The sequence below is a fragment of the Lipophrys pholis genome, assembly GCF_963383615.2.
Source record: "Lipophrys pholis genome assembly, chromosome: 4".
Taxonomy (NCBI): domain Eukaryota; kingdom Metazoa; phylum Chordata; class Actinopteri; order Blenniiformes; family Blenniidae; genus Lipophrys; species Lipophrys pholis.
The window spans coordinates 20570971-20590183 of record NC_137637.1 but is presented as its reverse complement, the minus strand read 5'-3'; the positions used below and the strand labels follow the sequence as shown (position 1 = coordinate 20590183).

The following is a 19213-nucleotide window of genomic DNA, read 5'->3' as shown; positions in this document are numbered from 1 at the left end:
AAATACTGAATTTGTTTATATCTAAAATTCAATAGTCATTCTTTGTTAGTTTTATTATTGTAATACAACTTTTTTTTGCCCAAGGTAAACTAACAATCTCATTATGATGAAAATCACTGCCCAACTCCTCACAATGTACCTTAGATGTGTTGTTCCAATATGATGTAAATAAGAACACAGGGTTTTGAACTTAAGGGATTTCTAATATGTTGTTTGTTTGTTTTTTTTACTTCATTCATACTTTGGTATGTTCAGTCATAATTTAATAAAAAAAATATTTGTTTCAAATTGTCTTGTTCAAACCTCAGCATATATAATAACTAGGGCTGTCAGAATGAACGTGTTAATGCAAATCAACCCGTCATTATGATGTTAATCCAGTAGTGACAGCCAGAACCAAGACTATATGGATATATGGATATGGAAGACACTAAACAAGCACCTGGACTCTCTCGATGGTAAATTTGAGTAGAAAAAAAATCCAAGACGGAACAGTCAACCAACAAAAAGTACTATGCGCACTCTGCAGGAAGCAGTTTTCTTCCTGAAGTATTTCCAGTTTAAAATACCACATTAATGTGAAGCATAAGTTGTTCAGAGATTCTGCTGACTGTTCTCAGTTTGAGGCAACATTGTAAATAGGAAGCGGCCAGCTCTCGTCACGTACATTGGTGAAAAAGTTAGCTTGTCTTAGTACCTGCTCAAAAAGGAGTAACGGGAAGCTTTAATGTAGATAAATGTTTGTTTTGAAAAAGAGAAGTTTTTTGTTCACAACAACTGTGAAAGGCGTTTAATAAACATGTTAAGTGCATATTTATTCCCTTCTTTCCAGGATCTGTTGGCTCATGCTAGATCAAACGCAATTAATATAGATTAAAAATGAAAGATAATGAATCGTGACTGATCAGAATTAATCCACAGCCACCCTGTGATTAATCTGATTAAAAATTGTAATTGTTTGAAAGCACAAAATAACAGTAAATTGAGCAGTACAAGTTTTTTTTTCTTTGTTTGTTTTTTTTAACAAATGAAGACTGAAATAAAAATTTGCTCTTGTCTGAGGAGTTATGTTGTGGGTGTCATCTTAAAAGGCAGCCTGCACTGCTACAGACTGCTGCTGTCGTGGATTGACCTGCAGTGGACTGACTTGCCATGAGCCCGGTCAGACAGTAGCAGACAGATTTATCTCTGACATGAAGAGGCAGTTAGCTCAGCCCCTCAAGGGCCGACTGGCCAGGTTTGATCTCATCACGGATCAAATGTATCTCCATTAAATACTTCCTTACCAGAGAAGCACTGTGTTGATGTGCTTTGGTAAGTCCTGTAGGAGGAAGAGAGTCTGCTTGAACTGATTTAAAGGTGCGGAAGCTGCCTGGAGAATGGTCCTTTGTACCTCTCCAGCTATGGAAAAGAGCTCACCGTCATTTGCATTTTGGGGGTTTAATGAAGTGAACTGATACTTATACCAGGCTTTGCGTGACTGTATCTAACCTTTTGAACAATGCTTATAGCAGTAGCTTTTCATGTGTATAATGCATTCAAAAGTAATTAACATCGACACAATTTGACTGAAGTTTAATTTCCACACTTGGGATCAGCTTCAACGGATTGACTTACTGTGTGCATTGTACATTTAATTGCATTTTAATGCGAAGTGGGGCAGTAGAGACTGAAGTTACTGTTTCCATCGTGTGAAGACACGAGGACTCTGATGCCGTGAGGGGGTATTTCTTTCCCGTCAGGAATATTTGGTCACAATAATGCACTGCATGGTCCTTGATTGGCCTGAGGCCCCCGGACTCCCACATTAGCTGGCAAGGGGCCCATAGTCCGAGCATTGTAAACACATGGAGTGAAAGCCAAGGACCGATACTGATATCCCCAAAGGTGTGCAGGCCTGTGCACCATGTGTGTCATGTGTGTTTGTGTATGTCTCGGGGTTAATCACTGTTTCATTAGTGTGGCTGTATGCATGGTGTGTGTGTGTGTGTGTGTGTGTGTGTGTGTGTGTGTGTGTGTGTGTGTGTGTGTGTGTGTGTGTGTGTGTGTGTGTGTGTGTGGTGGTGGTGATGGGGGGGGGGGGTTACTAAGTGTTAGGTCTACAATGGCACCAGTGGTCTAGATATCCACCAAGATTACAGATAACCAGTGTTTTTCAACTATGCCCAGTGAGTCCTGAGGGGATTCTGCACGTCCGTGGGTCTTGTCAAGAGTTGGAGTGATTTTCATCCATGCAGGTGGGGCTACCAAAAGAGTCCTGAGGTCTGGTCCAGGCGTGGTGGAGCTCCCCAGGCCGTCACCACCTCAGGCCACGGGCCACAGGATACCCAGACACCCGAAGGACCGCAGGGAATGGCGGCAAGCCCGGAGACCCAGAGGTACAGCGGCCGCCACCCGCAAAGGAGCGAGGCAAGGGGGCAGCTCCCCACTCCGATCACCCCCACGCCCCCACCACCCCCCCCAAACCCCAAACCCTGGAGAGCCAGAGTGGATGTAATTCATAATTCAATCCGTTAATCAAGCTACACAATACCACATCCAGGTTGAATGGGTGTCCTTCATCGTAAATGAGGTGCTTATTATTACACGAACAACAGGTTGAATACCTGTGCGGGATATTAACTTAACGCATTCACCATTAATCAAATACTCAACTCAACTTATTATATAACTGCCTCATTCTTCCATATCTGAGTTATGGTGTGGAAATATGGGGAAATTAGTGCTGTCAAAAATAACGCGTTCATTTAGTTAATTGATTTGAAATGTTTAACTCGTTAAAAACATGTTACGTAATTAATACATACAATACATACAAGTTCTGCAATTTCGTTTGTGGTGAATGACTTGACTCCATCTTAAACTGTGCAGGCCTGAAAGTCCACAGGTGCTGACTCAGCACTGTATGGTCCAGAAGATAAAGCAGATCACTTCAGTTTGTGATCTGTTGAAATAGATTTCTGTGGTCTTTTCATCTTTTCTAAATATAAAAATCTAAGTTTTGCATATTGATCATTGGCTACTGATGCAACGACTCAGTGAGGTTAATGCTACATACATCCAGAAACGCATCAGCCTCTATGCATGAAACCAGGGGTGTGTTCATTTTTCGGTCAGAGCTCAAAACTACTCGGATACTCTATGTCATCAGTAATTTGTAGGAAAATGATTAGAATGTAGATATTATCAGAAATGGATGTATATACGAGCAAGAAGAAGCGGCAACAACACACCTGAGACAAACTATCAAAATGCTTCAGTAAGACAAGACAAGATATGTGGGAAATTTGAAATTGTAAGGAAAAACAAATATTAAACAATTGAAGAACATGATACAATAATGGCTTTTCACAATTAAAAAGAACGGAGTTTAGTGAAATTGTAACTCTTAGGCTTTACTCATGCTAACTGTTGTGATCAGGGCCAGCAGTGCGTTTCATGTAATAGAAAAGAACATGAAAAGAAATGAAGGAAACTTAAGTAATCACAGCAGCTCCACTAATTTCATAACTGTAGTCAGTTGTTTAAGGTGTGCTGGTCGAAATAGTGGCATTGCTTGTGTTACTTCTGCATAAGACACAATCAGTAATCCTGTGGGAAAATCTTATAGCTCGTTTTTTAGGTCTTGATTGGTTATTAAAGTATAAACAGAGATAAAACAGTTGTATTCAAACATGCTGGTAAACAGAATGAAAGCATGTAACACGACTGTGCATGGACCCGCCATGGTTTTCTAAATGACTGCGCCACTGAACTCACACATGCTCTGCAGAGCCGAGAGTGAAGATCTTAACTTCCAGGGGAAAACATTATTTACTGAGCTCATCAGATAAGCAAGTCTAACTCTGCTGGGACAAATAAGTCACACGTGGACACACTGAGATGTGAGGATGCAGATGAATATGACCAAAATAGAAATCAATCATGGTAAGATGAAGGTTTCCCCGGGTCACGGAGCTCTTTTCAACCAGCTTGCAGTCGCAGAAAGCTCCAGTCCAGAGAGACAGATCTCCGAACTCTTGTGGAACAAAAAAATGACACTCAGAATCAGTGCTTTCCACAAATATGTCTCCTGCTGGAATAATTCTCCCCTATCGCAGAGTTCATTGATTGGTGAATGTTTGCATCTGTGTGAACCCGTTCGTGTGTGCGGGCCCTCGCTCAGCATCACCGGGCACCAGGCAACATAAAATCCGGCTCTAATGGCACACAAACCGTCTCAATGGCGAAACCCCTGGGTTCTCTTAATACACTGTCTAATAGACAATCTGTGTTCCAGACCCTGCATGAGCCCATGTGTGTCTGTGTGTGTGGGCCTATCTTTGGATGGTGAGCAACAGGGAGACAAATTTAGAAATTCAAAACAAACAGTCACACGGTTGAAATCTAACAAAGGAGTGTTGACTGACGGTACGCTGTAGATAGAGTGAAGGTAAAGAGAGAGACTGTGAGACAAAGGAGAGAGGGGCGGGTGAGTGGAGGAGAGGAGGGGTGGGCAGCAAGTTGAAACCTAAGCTTTCTGGACCCTGTTTTCCCTGCCTTTGGGCATTCTGTGGCTGGTAAAAAATGTGCTGTATATTTGAAGTGTTAGATCACGTGACAAAGGCAGGGTTTGTGAATCAAAGTACACAATCATTTCAGGAGGAGAGAGAGAGAGGGTGTATGTTAGAGAGAGAGAGAGACAGAGAGAGAGAGAGACGGGAAAAGGAGAGGGAGGCGGAATGCAACAGGCTGAGTTCTGTCGTTGCTGCGAGAGGGACTTCTGACTGACAAACACAACTACTACTCTCCGTCCCCGCTTCACTTTAACTCACTAACTGCCAGCCTGTGTGGAGTTGAAATCCTGAATCTGGTAAGTTTGTGTGTGAGTCTTCTTCTTTTTTTCTTTTTTTTTTCCCGTCTTCCATAACTTCTTTGTGTTGGCCGTTTGTGAGAAATGAACAGAGAGGACATGTCAGAGCATGAGTGAGATGTGTTGTTTCTCTTGTCTTTCTCTCTCTCTCTCTCTCTCTCTCTCTCTCTCTCTCTCTCTCTCTCTCTCTCTCTCTCTCTCTCTCTCCCTTTCTGTGTGTGTGTGTGTGTGTGTGTGTGTGTGTGTGTGTGTGTGTGTGTGTGTGTGCGTGCGTGTCTTTCTGGGACAACCGGAGTGGAGAGATTGAGTTTCCTGAGGACAGCTTTAATTGAGAACAGAGAGTTTGAGAAGAGGAAGAACAGCAGAAAGAGATGTGGAACGGGAATGAAAGCGCTTGCATGTGCTCTTGAGTCACCCAATGTGATAAGAATGTTTGTGAGGATGTTTGACCACATTCAGATGTCTTTCTGTTTGTTCCCGGCTTCACAAACTCGAACTCAAAGTAGATGAACGGCGAATGTTTATCGTGGTGAACTACTGAGAAAAACAAAATTCAATCAGTTCACGTAGTTGCTGCAATTTCACCGACTTTCAAGAATGACTATATGAGCTCACTGCATATGACATAAACAAACTTTCTGCAGTTACATACATCATTGTTGGTCAGTCTGAGCAGTACACATGAGGTTTATATCCATCCCAGACCGTTTTCCAGCGGCAGACCAAGTGGCAGCTGGAGCCCGCAGGCTCTCAGCCAATGGACTGTCTGTCTGAGGTGATGGATCACTGCATCAGCAGCACAAATGGCTGAGTAGGTCTCGTCCACCTGAGTATGTACACACTCATTCACTCATCCCCAAAAGGTTTGATAAACAGCTTCCCATCCTGCCCGATTATGTAAGTTGGATGGAAACACTGAAATGGTTTACTCCGAGATATCACAAGACAATCTCATCGTTACTGCTACTTTGTAGTGTGTGTGTGTGTGTGTGTGTGTGTGTGTGTGTGTGTGTGTGTGTGTGTGTGTGTGTGTGTGTGTGTGTGTGTGTGTGTGTGTGTGTGTGTGTGCTTAGAAACTTTGTGACTCCCCTACTTTAAAAAGTCCAGCTCTTATTAGAGTGTGAATCATATCGAATATCATCCTTTGTGTGACGTGAGATATAAATAGAAACGCATCGCTTGATGGATGATTGTGATAAAGACGTTATTATCATCCTGAAGGCTTCTTCCCGGCTTTCTGCATCTGTCTACTAACACCACACTGACGAGCGCTCACACCATGCCACTCATGCTGGGCACTGCTATTGAAAGCCCTGCTCTGAGTGATTCTCACAAACTCTTGACAAATCTATTTTAAATTAATTTTCCTTGATGTCTGAGGGAAAGCTCATTGGCAGAGTCACGGACAAGTCTAAAAGTAGGGTGTAAACAATCCGTAGTGTATTAGAGATGACTTTTCGGAGAACAGTAAGAGACTGTTTTCTCATCATGCTTTTCATCACGTACTCATTTTCCCTGTCAATGGCCGTCTGCAGAGTGGTGGTGACTGAGTGGACTCTCACTGTGATCCCAGGTTTGATCCCCTCAGCATTTCAAAACGTAACTTTTTTAGGATGCATCTGCTGCGAGTTAAATCTTCCTCTCTCTTTTCTCTCTCAGACACTTTTTTTTTTCTCCTTCCTCTTTTGGTTTCATCATGCAGGAAAGAAACGAATGGAAAAGTTTGTGTGTGCCTGCATGTGCATGTGTTTGGGTGTGTTGCATGAAACGTCTTTAGCTTCATTGCAATCTCATCTTTGTTCACTACACGTTTCAAGAATGACAGCCCCTCAGGCAGAGAAGGATGTCTGGCTCCTCTGTCTCTCTCCTTTTCTCTCCCTCTGTCTCGCTGACGTCTTTCTCTTTCATTTCCTATCGAAGAGAACAGAGGAGATAATCTACATCTTCTTTTCTGGTCCGCGTCAGCTGAGTTTAATTTCATGTGGGGGTGTTCTCTTGATTACTTCATATCAGTGGAAACTTCCAAAACAAAGACATGAATACTGTGCTACTTGTTTTTGTGAACGGAGGACATAAATGTTTTTGTTTCTTTGTTCCACTGAATTACATATTGAGTTATTTAGAGAGATTTTGGGGGAGAGCCGTGTTCTGGCTGTGGTTCGCTCTGACGTGCCCAATTGGCTTCAGAGATTTGGAAATCACTTGTAGCATTCATTGTTGCTCTTGCTGCACTTTTACAAAAAAACTCAAGGCCTCGTGTGTCTCAGTGTGTCCAAAGAGTGCTTTAGTGTTTTTAATTGTGGCCCGGGGCTTCTCCTTGGCACAGGCTGCAAGTCTTTTAAACACACTTGTAATCCTCTCTGTGAAAAAGACAGACTGAACGTGCATGTGTGTGTGTGTGTGTGTGTTTGTGTGCGTTTCACTTTTGACTTTAATACCGCATGAAAAGCTGGCCACCAAATGCTTCAAAGAGGCCTGACCCCGTGGCGAAGGCCGCTGAGCCTGGAGCAACAGCGACTGACCCCGGCTCCAAACTGGAGACCTTCAGTTGCCCACAGGGTCGCCGCCATAATGCTGCATTGTGTGTGGTGTGAAACACACTGATCACAATAATCCCCATTTGCACTTTAAAGCACAGAGTTTACTCGTTGCTTTTTCAAGCATGTGGAATTGACAACTGTAACTAATAATCATTCAGATTGCATAAGTGTTGTTTGATGAATACATTTGGAGTTAATATCGTCACACTTTCTGAAAATCAAAGTCGTTTTTAGTTTCATAGTGAGAACTGGCGGCTCGTGTTCAGCTGCTGAGCATAATGAGGAATAAATGCATTTCTCTTTGAGACACCACAGTGACCAGACGGATTATCAGCTTTGTCCTCCTTGAATTTCTGTAAAACCTTGAAAAGCTCAGCAAAGGGGGAGCCGATCCTGTTCACTGGAAATCATTACAACAAGATGAATGGCTGGCAGTCAGTCTGAAACATATTTCTGAGTAACAATGCTTGGAAATGGATATCAAATATTGTTTTGAGGCTTGCTATACATATATTTCTCTGTGTGTACATTCTTGACTAAGCTAACAACATAATTGCGTGCATAAATTGAAAGTGTTTGCCTCGGCCAGAAACTTTGTAGTACGTGTACGTCTGAGTGGTATTCATCCTCCTCAAAAAGAGAATCATTTTCACATGTCACATTGACGTGAAATATAGTTTGGTCATTTGTTGGAAGATCGAATTATCCTGTTTGTGGTTGAAGGTGACCTTGTTTTCTTTGTCCTCTGTAATAATGTTTGTGTGTCCGGCTGTGCGTTTTCAGCCGAGCGCTTTCAGCATAGCTCATCTCTGGCTGCATTCTCGTATAAAAAGCCAGATTTGATTGTGGTTTATGGTTTGCATTTAATTGTCTCTGCTGAAGTCATGTTTTTCCTTGTATTTGGCTGTTTCTGGGGGGGGGGAGTTTTTAGCCTTCGTGTCCATCCAGATGCAGTCTGTCCTCTCCTTAGCCTCAGTGGAACTGCTACACATTTCACTAAATTAACACTTCTTTTTTTTGTTTGTTTCCAACACGCTAACCCAGACATTGCCTTTAAATGCATCTTTATTATGCAAGTCGAATAAAGCTGAGTGCGAAAAAAAAATACTGTTTGTTTGATCTTAGCCTGACAATTGCGAACAGATTTTAGCGAGAGGAAGACTGACAGATAAAGCGAAGCTCACAACCACAGAGGGTCCACATGAGATTATCAAATCAACAATTTCAAAAAAAAAAAGAAGAACCCTGAAGTACTCCGCCATTGAAGACCTGCCTATTTTCCAGCACATCACCCTGGCTTGAACCTCTATACAAGACAGTTTGGAAGCAGTAAAATGACCGAGGCGAATTCTCTTTGTAACAGCAGAAGGACAAACTGCGGCAAATTAAAATGCAGTGAGAAGAAGCAGACACTTCAGTTTGTGCGCCTTGTTCTTGGTCCAAACGATCAAAGGCTGTTTACCATCAAGTGTTCACACGCCGAGTGAACACTCTTTACAAAATCCAAAATAAACAACAATGCTGTGTAACGTATCGGATATGGCAAAACTGAAGATTCCTGGACCACATGATCAAACAAAATGAGCACATCATAGATGTGAACCAGATCATTCATAATGTCTGGTTCGAGTTTGTAATAGCTGGAGTTTGTCCAATCATGAGCTGAATGTCACCTCTGTGTCCCACCCCAAACTCACACCCCCTCCACTGTTGATGGAAAATGTGAACGTTAACCCTCCACGACTGTTCGTTTCTTCCATGATTCGCCATACTTCTGTTTAAAACAGTGTCTCCAACAATCTTCCCAAAAACCTCAAACAAATCTTAATTTTCCCTATTTTGCAACAGATCTATGAAGCTTTGCCAGTGTTGCACGGCGAAAAGCATGTTGGTTTCCGTCGATGTACAAAGAGTAATTTGGAAGAAAGTGGAACCATCTTTCCTCTGATCAAATGAAGGACTGTTGCAGTTTTTGGTGGTTTGCTCTCCAGACAGGGAGTCCATAACAATGCAGTGCAAAACAACAAAAGTCTGGCAAAACATCCTCACAAGGCTAAACGCAGGGCACAACTGAATGTGGTTTTCAACGATTGGTGTGGGCATTCCCTGTGTGGTGCCAGTAAGCTTCCAGGGGAGGAAGCAGCAGGAAAAGTCTGAGGCATCATAATTTTCAATTCAAGATGTGTTAAATGGGTCATATCATACAAAATTCTCTTTCTAGTGGTTTTCCAACAGTAATATTCATCCCCATACCTGGAAATGACGCCCCACAAGTGAAGGAAGTCTGTCCTCTCTCTCCCTGTCTTGTTTAATTTTTAAAAAGTGTGTTTCTCCAACGGGCGAATCAGAAATCAAACCCTATATGGTGTCATCGGGGGTTTAGCTAATCCAATCAAGGTAGGCCCTCCCGTTGACCCACCCACAATTAGGCAGCGCTGCTCTGGCACATGGCACCACAAAAGGTGCTTCCTCCTCCTCCCAAGATGGGCATGTGTGGGCGGAGCCAGTCCAGCGCACACAGACACAGCAGATTCTGAATGTAGCTCATTTGAGCCAATATTCAAATGGGGGGAAAATCAAGAAAAAGTTGCATTTGGGGCAATAAACTTTGAATACAATGTTTTTGGACCAACAAGACCCATGTGAAAGTTTTGAAAAGCTGTATGATATCACCCCTTTATATACCTTTATATAACTATAGGTGTAACAGTCACAACAGTTGCAGACTTACTAGATGTTTCAAATAATAGGATCGAACTCACACCAACAAAATTCTGCCTTTTTATTGGCTATGGCTCCAAACAATAATGTTTTTTATGGTGACAAGCATTACAGTCCAGGATTCAACCAGAAATTACCCCAGCACCAAACAAGCACCAGACCTTGAGGTTGGTGGTGTTTTTGATCAAGACAAAAATAAAAGGCTGAAGCCGGTAAATGAACTGGTGAAATTTATAGGAAAGCATTGTGTGTTAATGCAGCTATGATGACAACCCTTTGGAGTGCAATATCCATGCAGATGAACACAACCGAGTGTGGTAAACAACAAGCTAAACGCATGATTTCCCATGTATCTGTTTTTTATTTTGATGTAACTGTCGTAACATCAGCACTGTTACGGTATCGGTAAATCTTGCATTAAACTGCAATCTGTTGATGTGTGGATATTTACTTCGTATTGAAGTAGCTTAGGGTAATTGAATACACTAATAACTTTTTTTTTTCTTGAAAGCAAGGCAAATTTATTAATATAGCATCATTTAGGCACAAGGTAATTCACTGCTTTACAAGGAAATACATCGAAACAAAGCTGTAATGTGATACTTTTCTATATGACTAACGCAATAAAATAATGCATTAAGAGCCATGGCAAGTGATACAGATAGCCGCTTCATAACTTTGCACCAAACCGTGTACAGCTGTGAAGCCCCTGAGTTTTGTAATCGAACAACGTGGCATGCTTTATGACCATTCTTAAGACCACATCAAGCATGTCAGTTCAAAACAACATTGATACTCTTGAATGTTTGCACCATGGTCAAACTCAATTTTCCTCACATTTTAAAGAAGTGAGGTTGTTTGTCCTCTTCCTGACTAACTCTGAAGAATCACCAACTCATTTTTCAGCCCTTAAAATGGGCTCATTATGTTGTAAATCTAAAGATTTACTGTAATTGTCGAATCATCTCATTCCCTGAAAATGCTAGACCTCATCATCTCTCGCCAACAGGTCTTAAGCCCCAAACAAAGTCTTTTACTGTGGCAGCTGCTGTAACGTCATGCAGGCTTTTCATCACATACAATAGACAAATACATAGAAGAGAGTTATAAATGTGCACGGCACAGAGTGAAGGAGTGAATTGCACGGTCAACTTATCAAAGTCACAGAAACATTGTGTGGATCCATCTGTCTGAATAAATGGTGGAAAGTCGGCTCAGCGTTTGCAAGTGTTTACACAAGGATGCTCAATTAAACAGAAAAATGGAGCTACACATTTTTATGTTTAAATGTTGTATTTATTCGTCTCTATTCATTTGTCAGTTACAGTCAGTGCAGATGATAAATGTTTGAATACTGATTATAATTAGTGACCTGGCATCAGTACTGCAGTAGTGCAAGTTTACTGCGATATCACCATGCGCACTATACAGCTCACAAAAGACTGACTAAACTCCACTATGCGGTCATGCAAATGCTAAGTGGTCTTTTTCTTATAAAACTGTGTTTAATTGTGACTATTGCACAACTTAAACTTTTTATTTGATTGACAGCGATATTATTTCTTACCTGGTGACAGAAACTGTAGATTAGCAACAGCAATACGGGGCCCGGTTGGTGTAAATTATGGGGGGAAGCGATGCTGTTTTAAAGCCGGGATCTCAAAGCTCAAAGACATGAACACCGCCTGTTTAAGTGCTTATTGTAAAGCATATCGTATTGCCATACGCAAAAATTTCCTGATATTGTGCTTCCTTAATTTAAACTATTTGCAAAATAAATGAGTATAAATCTATTAAATGTATCAATGTATTTTAAATGTGAGAAAAACACATCAATACTGCAAAATAAGATTTATTGAGAAACCATAAGTGTAACAGGAGCGTAAACATTTCTACCTGACAAACCTTTAACTAGAGGTTAACCAGCCAAAAGTCTTGCATCCACTGAACTTGACTACTTAGCTTGAGCCACCTTAACACTCTTTAGCTGAGAGTTGGCAGCGCTGCTCTACTCCCCTTTTAAAATGTATTTATTTAAATGTTTTTTTCTGGGTCTGCCGGTGAAGTAACTCAACATGTACGTGTTGTCATTAAAAGCTGTTTATCGTTCAGATTTTGTCAGATGACTTAGAAACAATTAAATTGAGGCTGAATGCGCATAATTATCTGGTTCTAATTATGAACCACAATTAGACTGTGATGGTACAAAACAATCAGTAAGACTGAATTTAGAAGTTCCGTTGTTCCAGGTCAGAGTGAAGGTGCAGAATCAACTGGCTCTGTCGGCTCGTCTCTTGACCAGATGCTCGCTGCTGTGACACATAGTTGAGTTATTTGCCAACCAAAATGGGACTAAAAGAAAAAAAATTGGCAGCTGTACTTTTGCTCAGGAATTTGAATGACGGTCTTTATGAAACAACCTGGGGCCCTTTAAAAAAGAAAAAAGAAAAATCTAATTTACAAGTTCTCTTTACCAAAAAAATGTGCTGCCAAGTCCCTCTTTCACCAATGACTAGTGCTCATAAATCACAGGTGAACTGACAAATCCCATCGTCCTCTCACATGTTCATGCATCTGTTGTGTAAGCATGATGTTGGACCCGATCAGTTATTCTAGGCACAGGAAGTGAGACCAAACTGACTTTTTCAGAATTAGCTAGTTTAGTGTTGATAGATTCTCAGTATCAGCTCACGTCCACATCCACACAAAACCCTTAGTCTTTCTTTGTGTGTGTGTGATCTTTCATAGCCACAGCGCGAGGGGGATTTGAGTTGGACCAACCATAGAGATAAGTCACATTTACACCCAGAATAACCAGGTCCAGAAAGTGCTCGTTATAAAACCCCACAACATGATACCCAAAAGGTTCTTTTTCAATTTTCACTCTTCACTGCTAAAGCTGTTGCAACAGTCCCTTGAAGACATTGAAGTGGTTCCAGAAAAGCGCAGTATGATGGGAGTCATGTGAAAACAAGTCAATAATACTGTATGCAGTGACTTGCTGGAAAAGACAGAAATGGAAAGCCCCATCATTTTTCAGCTAAATCTGTTTTTAATCCTCGTCGTCTGGGAAAGAGTGTGGACCAGTTTTACGTGTATGGGCGTGTGTTTGTGTGTTTTTGTGCATGTGTCTGAGTGTCAGCAGGACCAGGACCAGGTGACCCAGTTTGACCCGACCCAGCCAGGTCTCATAAAAGCAGCATTGAGGCCTGGAGGCCCAGAGACACAGGACTGCTTTTGTTGCCCTACCCAAGGTGTATTCCCCCCGGAGGGAGAATGAGGGGGTGGGGGTGTTTCTCATTAGAGGGAAAGAAACCATTCCTTGGCCCGGGCACACATTATTTCATAGTTTATTAGTGGATATAAAAGTGTTTCTTTATTTTCATGTTTTTTATTTTTTCCACACTGCCCCCCCCTCTCTCTTTCGCTGTCTCTCCCTCCTCCCATGCTGCTTTACCACAGTCTGCTCTTTCTCTTATTAATCCCGTTTCCAGTATGGCTCTAATTAATAGGACTCTGTTCATTTCTTACACATGGCCTGCCAGATGCTCCAAACTCCCTCTCGTGTTCTTCCCCTCTCTCTCTTTCTCCCCCCCTTTGTTTCACTGTCTTTTTCCATTCTTTTTGTTAAGCTTTCGACACTTTTTCCCCCTCCAGTCCTTATATACATCTGGCTTTCATACCAGTGATTTCGGTCTTTGACTTTGATTGGTTGAGGAGTCAACTCCAAGTCACTCCATCTGTGGCAGGATCCTCCATCCTGTATTTACTACTTCATTCTTCAAGGTCAATTGCCGCTTTCAGTGGTGCTTGAGGATGTGTGAACACTGCGTGTTTTCCACTGATTACCTGCCCAGGAACATGATTAAAGTCACAGAACATCTGTGTACATTCACCGCTGCAGCCTGCATGTCCGTTCTTGTATGTTTGTGTGTTCTGCTTCCGGAGAGGCATGCGCACGCATACGTTTTACAAAACGGGATAGTACCACTACATGCATGAAGACACTTTATTTATTTTATTTTTTTTAATCACAGCGTACTTTGTCCAACCTCAGTTTGACATTCTTTAATCGTCAAACACAAAAGTTCTTTGTGAAAATGGTTTCCAGTGAATCTCCCCGGCTGTCCCTCGCAGTGAAGAGAAACCACAGCAGAGCCAGGCAGTTACCGAAAAAATGTCAATATAGGAAATATAACTTCAGAAACAACACTCGGCTCATGGACTTTGTGGTTTTTGTGTGTAATATGTGCATGCATGTGATTGAAGAAAGGATGTGGAAGAATTTTACTCTAGTAGCACAGATGCCCGTAGATTAGTGAATATTTTGTTCACCCCATTTATTTCAATGACGGTTAGAATTACTGCTCATTAAAATGCAATACACTTAAGCAGGCCCACAGTAGAAGAATGTTTTGCGCTTGATTTATTTTATAGCATCAGCAGACAGTAGTATTTGCATAGCAGGCCTAAGCAACCACAATTTTCTAGTTGCTTTTAATTATTTGAAATAAATCAAAGTATCTATTACTACAAACTACGACCTCTCAGCTTAGCATTGTTAGCATAAGAATAATCACTGCACCCCATAATTGAAGTAACATATAAACGCTTTGCCGTTGTGGTTAGAAGAAAATCAAGATCATCGTTTACAAAAGTATTCAAAACTTCTTAATGTGGGACTTTGTGAAGACTCCTTAAGTAGCGCTTACACTGATTACTTTTTTCCATATCTAAGGTTTTAAATAATAGTCTGAAAAGCTATTTTTCTGTATCTTTTTCTAAATGTTTTCATTTGGTATTTTGATGTCTACTATTGCACAACAATTATAAAACTGATTCAACGCAAGACGACGTGACTCCACTTTTACGTCATATATCCAATGATGTACTGTTCACACAGGAGTCACAACCTCCAGTGAGAACAACCTCAGCAAATAAATGAAACGGAGCTTTTCAGACCTCCAGAATGTACACACACCTATTGGTCAGATCAGTCGTTTGCTCACTCGGGCTTGTTCAATGAGTTCTAATCTGCCTCATCTCAAGGAGCCATCGAATGTTGAGGAAAGGCCTGATGTCTGCCGCAGTCTGGGCCCTTTCAGCATAACTCAGATTCCTTCAATGACTCAATCGTTGCTTTGGTGGGCTGCTTGAGGCCACTGTAAGGCTAAAAGGTGAAATACTGACCGGTCAACTGTCTTGGGTCAATCTGAAGCAGGTTTACCTTTAACTTTTAAGATGACCAGTTGCCTTTCCTCTGCCACAATAATAAGCAACAAATTCATGGTGCTTCCGCCACCATGCTTCATTGCAGGATCAGTCAAATGTCATCAAGTTTTGAACACATGTAGTATTTTAATTTCTGTACAAATCATTAAAAGTTGTTCAACCAGAGTAGTATTTTTTTACTTATGGTGTCTAGTGTTTCATGTGCCTGTCACTCAAAACTGGATTCTCCCTGGCTGCTGCACCCTAAAGAGGTGACTGAGTAAGTTATTCCCATGTCTGCAGTGCACTTCAGAAACTTTTTTAAAGTGAGTTTCAGCACCACAGTTCTTCAGTTTCAGCTAACTCCAGAAAGAGTTCTGGTTCTAAGCAGTTCTCATTTAATCACTAATGGAGGCCACTTGCTTCAGGGAACACTCAGATTTTACTCTTGCTCTGGTGGATACTGCTGTACAAAGCTATTTCATAGATCCACAGGACATTTATTATGTGTCTTGATTATTCTGTAGTTTTGGAGACGAGCTCGACAAAAGCGTAGCTCAAACGAAGTAGTTTGTGTACACAATTGTGTATTGATGATGTATATACTGTATATATACACGGATATGTGTTCAATCACTGTTTTATAGTTTGCACAAGGTTGAGCAAAATTAAATATGGAGTGAGAACGTTTCCGAAGTGTAGCCTGCCTTCTCCCTAATGGGGTTAGCATCAGCTACAGTGCCCCATGACCCTGAACTGGATAAAGTGGTATAAAAGATAAATGGATGGATGGATGCACATACTGAATATAATCGCAATGATGGTTTGATAGTTTAATTTATCTCTGAACTCATCCAATTCGTTCTTTTGGCATAAGACTCCCATGTGGTTCCATGTTTGACATTTATGAATTCCTAAATCCATCACTTTTCTTTCACCCACCCGGGATGTTTGATTCCCATGCTGAAGCAGGCTCAAAACAACAAGACATTCTTTGGCCGAGCTGTGTTTACCACAGCTCCACCACGGAGAGTCAAGCTCCACCTACTCATGAAATCACTGAGAGTCATGGCAGTTTTAGAGAAAGATGAAGGGACAGCTGCCCCCATTTAACTTTGTGATGGGAGCCACATTGTGACCCCTGAATGACAGGCAAGGTGAGAAACTTTGTGTTCATCGAAACCTTCATCGAAGTGGAAGAAAAGGTTGTTGGTTTTGTGTAAGGTACAGTGAGAACTGGTGGTCATGTCGGTCTGTGGCTATAAAGGGTTAATTTGTACCCGAGTCGGGGCTGGCTGTTCTCGGGCAAGCTGGCTAGAGTCAGGCTGGCAGAGGGAACAGAGACACCCTTTATAATACTTCTCTGCTGATTGAAATCATATGGCATTGCCTAAAATTATTGCTCTACTTGGAAAAAGGACAAAAAGCAGAGGAAAAGTTGTGGACCCCCCCTTCCCCCCCCCCCCCCCCCCCCCGCGCTTCTTCTCAGTCAACTGTTTCTTTTTTCGGCCTTTGGACTTCATCATGTTATGTCTTTATTTTATTTGTTGTGATAAAAAGACCAAAATAAGTTTGTCTTTTTCATCTAAATGCACCAACCAAACTAGTTTACCTCTTTTTTTTTTCCTGCAGATTCCATATCTGACTGAGTCTTGGTCACGTCAGTTCTGGGCATCCTCCTTCCTCAGCATCCCAGTTCCTTTTCTGCGAATCGACGCCACAGAACCCGGAAGGACAGAGGGCCGGATGGCACCAGCCTTTTCCAACCTCACCGTACGCCTCTGACGAAGAAACAGGAGGAAAGAGCTTGAAGGCCTGAGGAAAGTCACCTGAATCATCAGCTGCGCTTTTCATGATGGCGACCAACAGGGAGCATCACGTGCGTCATCTGACTGGTTTCCCCCGCACCATGTATCCATTCACCTTTAACTCCATGCGGAGCCACTCCCCCTTTGACCTGCTGGCCAGCAGCCACCTTTTTGGACAGTTCGGAGCCGATCTTCCCAAAGAGATGGCTGCATTGTGTGAGTAAAAGCCTTCACATTGCACAGTATTGTAAAAAAGACCTTCATCATGAGTTCATGCAATCCGTCACAAATTGCTCCTCTTGCTCTACATAACTGGGTTGAACTCAGCAGAAAATGTCAAGTTCATCCATATACATTTCACGTATCCAATGTGGCTGTTCGTACCGATCACTTCAGTTAAGTTATAAAACTCTTACGAGTGTGATTGAGTCAGCAGGCAAGAAAATCCCAATCTTACACCCTCACCCATGACAAGATAGTGTATCGAATGTCTGTCCCCTGACCACCTCCTTTAGGCTAAAACAGTCGAGTCTTGGAAAAGTTTCCTGGCCCAATTTGAGGTTATAATTAGGCTTTAAATCATGAGAAAAAGGAGCAGAGATTTATTTTTTCCCCCTTGTGGTAAACCAGTATCCAGATGGCAGAGAGGGCAGGCTGGAAAAAAAACTATAATTTGATGCTCTTCAGGAGGTGGATCTCAAGAGATAGAAACTGAAATTTCCTTTAAAAAGAAAAAGAAGATTGGCACATGGATGACTTTTTGGCGTTCAAGAGAGGTAATGTTACCTTTTTAAATCACAGGGGGCGCTGTTGCTCTTCATAGTGAGCAGCGGTGGGATTCACCTTCAGGATCTACAGAGCACAATGAAATGTTGAAACTGATGCTGATTGGGAGGCTCATAATAATCTCTGCTCTGTTATAATAGATAATTCATTTTTTAAAGTATATTTTTTTTTATCTAATAATACATTTCTTCCTCACTTCTGAGATGCATGGTGTCCTTCACTCATTATAGGATCACAGACACAATCATTTGGAAGTAACCAATCTGGCATAATTTGAGGACGTTGTAATATAAATTTAATTTGCTCTTGTGCTGCGAGGGAAGTCATACAAAGTGAAAAAAAATGTAAATAAAACGTATGAAACTCAATGCGTTAAAAGTGGTCATACTCTGCTAAACTCAATCAATACTCTATTTAGGGTTGCAAGCCATTGGAGTGCTTCATGCCAACATTTAGGATAATGCCACACAGAACAAGACAGACAATCACCCACACACTAATTTAGTGTCATCATACTCTATAGTCATTGAATATAAGACCGTTTTAAGTTTAAGTTGAGTTATATCTCTTTTGTTTGTCTCCGGCTTGTTTGCTTTTAATACTTCAAAGTAAGAGAGAAGACATTCAGCGTCAGTAAAAACGTGTGTCTTTATTCCTCTCTTAACTCCATGTAAAATGTTACTGTCAACACTTTCAGCAACTTTCCATCAGTGGATTTATACTAATGCCACCCCAGCATGTGCCACACCTCGAGATGTATGTTGAAGTCACGTCCACAGCCGGCTTGTTTCCACTGGGTCTGATTCCAGCAGTTTATACTGAGACACTTTCGTGAAGTCTGCGGTGCCTTGTCAAACTAACATCAGGTTTAGAAATACCTGCTGAAACACTCCTGTCAGTCAGTGTATTTGTGTGTCTGCGTGTGCGCACAGATGGTGTGTTCACCGAGCCGCTGTTATCTGTTCATCCTCAGTCATTTTCTGGAGTCCCCCTTCTCTGTCGCTCTACGAGCGGGAGTTTAGCCGGCTAGTAGCACTCAGTGTGTGATTGCATCTCGGATGTCGCCTCTGGGACGTTCATTGATATATGGACCGAGATGGAGAGATATGAGCGAGAGCATTAAGCCGTTCTGATAGGTGATTTTAACCTGAAGCACCAGACAGCCTGTCAGGTATGCACACTATATTTATATATGTCATGGCTATGCTTCTTTAACATGTGTTTTGAGTGATGTTTTGTCTGTGTTTACTAGTTGACAAAAATGTGGGAATGTGAGGATAGCCTCTCACACACAC

The 19213-nt window shown here is 41.7% G+C and overlaps 1 protein-coding gene across 1 annotated transcript in view; it reads left to right on the top strand.

Annotated features, from left to right (window-relative positions):
- The first annotated feature begins 4646 nt into the window (after window positions 1-4646).
- LOC308108546 (retinoic acid receptor gamma-A-like) overlaps window positions 4647-19213 on the top strand; it is a 35900-nt gene continuing 21333 nt past the window's right edge. Inside the window, exons 1-2 of the mRNA XM_080461591.1 lie at window positions 4647-4852; window positions 16957-17348. Of these exons, the coding sequence (XP_080317717.1) occupies window positions 17177-17348 (172 nt within the window). The 5' untranslated portion in view covers window positions 4647-4852; window positions 16957-17176. The remainder of the gene's footprint in view (window positions 4853-16956; window positions 17349-19213) is intronic.